Source organism: Nestor notabilis, unplaced genomic scaffold (assembly GCF_000696875.1).
Source record: "Nestor notabilis isolate BGI_N333 unplaced genomic scaffold, ASM69687v1 scaffold17309, whole genome shotgun sequence".
Taxonomy (NCBI): domain Eukaryota; kingdom Metazoa; phylum Chordata; class Aves; order Psittaciformes; family Psittacidae; genus Nestor; species Nestor notabilis.
In genome coordinates, this window is record NW_009944232.1 from 1 (window position 1) to 5,428 (window position 5,428).

General features: G+C 51.4%; 1 protein-coding gene across 1 annotated transcript; it reads left to right on the top strand.

Annotated features, from left to right (window-relative positions):
• Positions 1 to 122: 122 nt before the first annotated feature.
• AARSD1 (alanyl-tRNA synthetase domain containing 1) lies at positions 123 to 3,797 on the top strand (the record flags this gene model as incomplete). The annotated part of the gene is made up of 9 exons (XM_010022350.1): positions 123 to 180; positions 527 to 683; positions 770 to 886; positions 1,594 to 1,724; positions 1,899 to 1,965; positions 2,139 to 2,230; positions 2,715 to 2,769; positions 3,328 to 3,422; positions 3,583 to 3,797. Coding segments are annotated over 9 exons (908 nt in total), but the record flags the coding sequence as incomplete, so codon positions are not given.
• Positions 3,798 to 5,428: the final 1,631 nt, after the last annotated feature.

Consider the following 5,428-nt stretch of genomic DNA (forward strand, 5'->3'; position numbering starts at 1 on the left):
CACTGCGAGCGGCCCCGCCGCGAGCAGGTTTGGAAGGGAACGTGCAGCCTGGATCGAAGTGTGCTTTTTCCTCCCCCTGGGTCCGGTGGCGCTCAGAGCTGTGGCTTGCACATCTCTTGCAGGGCAGCATCTCGTCACTGCCATCGCAGAGCAGATGTTTGGATTCAAGACGACTTCTTGGTGAGCAGCAAAGAGGCTGCCTTTGACCCCACTCTCACCTCGTTTGGCGTGTGCCACAGTGCTGGGCTGTGAGGAGCTGAGCAGGAATAAATGAGTTTGCCAGCAGGCATTTCACTTGGGCTCAGAGGGCCTGGGAGAGGTGACTGAGCCAGGGAGAAGCTGTGCAAAGCCTTTGCTCTGTCTCAGCCTCCCCTGGGTGTTTGGTATGGACTGTGTGGTCTGTAAGTAACAGAGAGGAGGGAATGCTTGTTTCAGTCACATTCCCAGCAGTGCGATGGCACTTAGTGCTGCCCAGAGGGACCTTCCAACCGGTCTTAACTACAGCAGCAGATGTTCACTGGTGCAGGGAGCTGGGCCACCAGCGAAGTGTCATTGAGCTGGACACCCCCTCCATGACAGCAGAGCAAATAGGGGCCCTGGAGAGGAGTGTGAATGAGAAAATCAGGGAGAGGGTACCTGTGACGGTGAGGGAACTGGCTGCAGATGACCCTGACGTTGAAACAGTGAGTGCTGGGGAGAGAACTGATATCTGTGGGGCTGAGATAAGCGCAGTGTGGATGCCACCATGGTGCCATTGTCCTTGTGCTAGGTGAGAAGCCGTGGTTTGCCAGATGACCACGTGGGACCAGTGCGAGTTATTGACATCGAAGGCATAGACTCCAACATGTGCTGTGGGACCCACGTCTCCAACCTGAGTGACCTGCAGGTGCTGAGCTACTCTCGAGAGCATTTGGAAGTCCCTGAGATCCATGGTCTGTTGGAATTGTCCCAGTGGCAGAGGGGGTAGCAGGAGCCCTGTGCTGGGTGAGCCCAGCGGCACCGTGCACAGGGCACAGTCTGCACCCACTCGCTCAGGGGAAAGCTTCATCCAGTCATGCAGGAAAGGCCCCTCCTGCCCTGTCCTGTCCGTCCTTTGTAGCAGAGCTCAGCCCTCACCTGCAGCAATGGCCCTGTGTGAACTGCCGGTGCTCTGCGAGGGCACGTGCTGGATTGCCAGCGTGGCAGTGCCTTGCTGGGTTGCAGCCATTTGTTCTCTCTGCTTAAAGCACTTGGGTTTTGAGTGCTTCTCATAAATGGAGAGAGAAATCCTCTGCACGGAGGTGGAGATAAAATTCTAGAGCTGCTTTCAAGTGTTTCTGAATTTTCAGTCTCTTGCTGGAGTCCATATCCCAGCAGAGACCTCCAGATGCACTGCAGCGTGCAGCCCAGGAGGAGCAAATCATACTCATTCCACTCTATCACCATCCTTTGGGGGTTTTTTGTATGTTGACCTTATGGTTGATTTTAATCAGTTTATCTTCACTGGCAGAGAGTCAGTACTCACAACAAGGCATAACCTAGTAGGAAGTGGCCACCTGTGTGAGCATAAGCAAAATACTGTTCTTTTCTGACCGGGGTGATTTTATTTTTAAGGTTATTAAGCTCCTCGGCACAGAGAAAGGGAGAAAGAACAAAACCAACTTGGTTTTCCTGGCAGGAAACAGAGTGCTGAAGTCACTTGAACAAAGTCACAGTACCGAGAAGGCTCTAACTTCACTGCTCAAGTAATACCCTTTCCACTTCTGTTACTTCATCTTTACTATTCCTTCTGACAAACACCACACAAGCCTCAGCAAGCAGCTACGTGGTGCTTTTTATGATATTACCTCTCTTGCTCCTTTAAGAAACCCTTTCTGTGTCCTCCAGAGTAGTGATCCCAGTTCTCCTTGTTCTTTCAGAAATGGGCCAGGTGAGCATGTAGAGGCCGTGAAAAGACTTCAGAGCTCAGTGAAACTGCTGCAGAAGGTACGAGGGTGGCTGAGAAAGGCAGATTGGGGCTGCTTCCTGTAGAGCCGAGCTTTAGATAACTGGGAATTGAATTGTGGATGTTAGGAAAACTGCTCCAACCTCTGGGAACACAGCAGAGTGTTCACAAGGACTTCTCCATCTGCAGCACAGTTTGTTTGGTTTTCTGGCAGAATAACTTGAACCTGCTTAGAGACATTGCTGTTCTGATAGCCCGGGACTTCAAGAGCAAGCCTGTTCCAAGTCAGCTCTTTGTGCTACACAGGTACAGAGGAGTTCAGATAAAGGAGGAAAGGGTATCATGGTATCTTGGACGTGTTGTGGCAGTTGCATCTCTCTTGGTAACTTCTCAGGCTTGTTTCTCAGGGAAGAATATAAACAAGGTGAATAGAGGATTGAACTGCCTCAGGCTGCTGGAAGGCTGTGTCATTAAAGGAATGTGTTAGTAAATCAGTCATAGGGTGCTTTTGTGGCTAAGAAGTAACTGTGTCTGATTTCTCTCTGCCATTGATACTTCCAAATAAAACGGAGGAGCTCTATTTCTTAAAGAAAGACAAATAATTCCTAGCATGCCCATGGGAATGCACAGTGAGGGTTTAGATATACAGAAAATCCCTGGTCTCCATCTTAACAGCAAGAGGCCAAAACCTCAGGCCTGATCAGACCTTTGGTTTCTGATTGATATTTTGGACTCTAGAGGGGATTTCTGCTTCTTTCTGAAGTGTTTTTTTTTTTACCCATTCACACAGGAAAGAGGGTGACTCTGAATTCATGAACATCATCGCTAACGAGATTGGGACAGAGGTAGGTGACTGATGGAGACTCACCTGATCCCGTGGGCTTTTTCATCCAAGCTGTAGCCCAGGCAGGGGCTGGCAGGGCTTCTCTTTGTCCCATAGTCCCAAGGTACAGGTGTGTTTCCTTTCAGAAGTTACCTGAGGTTATTGTCCCCGTCAGCCTGGGTCTGCAGGGGAATCTCCAATAGTCAGGAAATAACAGGGAAAATCCAGGGCACTGTACAAGAGCCTGTGCCCAGAGAGTTGTGCAGAACCTTATCAGCAGTTATGGAATGGAATAGAACAGACTATTGCAGTTGGATCTACAACGATCCAACTGCCAACTGTATCCTTTGAACTTGGATACCGCCATACCCGTTCTGTCCCCACAACATATGACTGAGGTTAAGGGTAAGAAGCTCCCTCTCTTTTACTTCCTTCAACTGGACTCTCTGCCTCAGTAATGCACACAAACTTGTGAATTACTGGCAAGCACGGGCGGGTCCTGTGGCCAGTGCCTCTGTCCTCCTCCCAGACAAGGAGGGCACTGGTTATCCTGGAGCAAGATCCATCTCTTTGTCCGCAGGAAACCCTGCTGTTCCTGACTGTGGGGGATGACAAAGAAGCAGGACTCTTTCTTCTAGCTGGACCAGTTGAAGCAGTTGAGAATTTAGGTCCCAGGTAACATGTTCTGTGGGTTCTTTAAAATGAGTAACAATTCTGATGTTGCAGGCTGAGCAGCGTCATTGAGGCACGGGTCTGTGTGTGCTCTCCGGAGCGGGTGGGCCAGGCCACTCTCTTCTCTGCAAGTGACAAAGAGCCTGTACTGCTGTTCCTGCAGGGTGGCAGAGCTGCTGGGGGGCAAAGGAGCTGGGAAGCGAGGCCGCTTTCAGGGCAAGGCCACCAGGATGAGTCAGCGAGGAGAAGTGGAAGCTCTGCTCCAGGAATTCACCAGCTGCAGATGCCCTGACGTGTAAAAACTGTTCTCAGAGCAGGGCTGTCTTCCCTGCTTTGCGTGAGCTCCACCAGCTTCTCTCCTAGAGAATAAAGGCACAAAGCCAGCAGCTGGTGTTTGTGTGCTCTGTGTGAGCTGGTTTGGTGCTCATGGAGCACTAGGGAAGGGGATCTGCCCTTCACGCTTTGCCGTGAGGGATCTGTCACTTCCCAGGCAAATGGTGCGTGTTCCCACCTCACACCTCGCCTGGGCAGAGACAAGTGTTCCCAGGCTTGATCAAGCACAGCAAAGGACACAGTCCTGGATCAGGCAGGGCAGAAGAGAGAGCCCCACGAGTGAGAAATCATTCACCTTCACGACTCAGTCCTTTCCCTTGTTGGGGTGCAGTTGTTACAGGTCCATTTTTGAACCTCACGAGTTTCTCTGGCTAATGCAGGTGTAAACTCCCCTGGGATCTGGCAAAGCTACCCCCCGTGTCCCCTTAGATAGCCTTTCTGCCAGGCTGGGTCCTGGAGCTGCTGCAATCTCAGCTGCAGGCGCTAAAGGGCGCTGTGGAGTCACAGCGTGGAAAAGCACCATCGGTGAATGGGAATTCTTCCCCTTCTTGCAAGGAAGGGCTGGTTTGGTCCAGGAGAGCACTGCTGGTGCTGGGTATGGGGTAAATGCTGCAGGAGCTGGTGCTCTGGGGGAGATACTGCACGTACAGTCTGGCAGGAAGAAAGTATCTGGACCTTCCTGCACCCTGGGCAGACCTGGCCTTTGGGTGAGCAGTGCCCAGGTGCTGAGCCAGCACTGACCACCCGGCCCTGGCGCTGCAGCTCTGGGGCTCAGCACAGCCCCAGCCGAGCCGCTCGGTCCCCAGGCTGTGCTTGTTTCCATAAGCAGTGAGGTGACAAAAGCATGTCCCTGTTCCTGGCACAAGGTGTACCCAGAAACCCTGGATAAAGAGCACCAAAAGCAGCTCAACCCTGCCCACTGTGCTGCCTGCGCCTGACTGCGCCTGAGGGTGAACAGTGACAAGGACCGCGGGAGCCTGGCACTGCCTTTCCTGGTGGTTTAGTCCTTCCTCCAACACCAACAGCAGCTCCCTCCCTGCATCCAGGAGCTGGTCACCCACCCCGCTTCACAGCCAGCGAGACGTCCAAACTCATCAGCTAAACACACCTTCGGCTTTAATAAAACACCTCTTGCTAACAGACACATCCACAGGTATGTGTGTGTACAGATACACATCACGTGTGTGTGTACGGATACACATCACGTGTGTGTGTTCGGATACACATCACGTGTGTGTGTACGGATACACATCATGTATGTGTGTACGGATACACATCACGTATGTGTGTTCAGATACACATCACGTGTGTGTGTACGGATACACATCACGTATGTGTGTTCGGATACACATCACGTGTGTGTGTTCGGATACACATCACGTGTGTGTGTACGGATACACATCATGTATGTGTGTACGGATACACATCACGTATGTGTGTTCAGATACACATCACGTGTGTGTGTACGGATACACATCACGTATGTGTGTTCGGATACACATCACGTGTGTGTGTTCGGATACACATCACGTATGTGTGTTCGGATACACATCACGTGTGTGTGTTCGGATACACATCACGTGTGTGTGTACGGATACACATCATGTATGTGTGTACGGATACACATCACGTATGTGTGTTCAGATACACATCACGTGTGTGTGTACGGATAAACA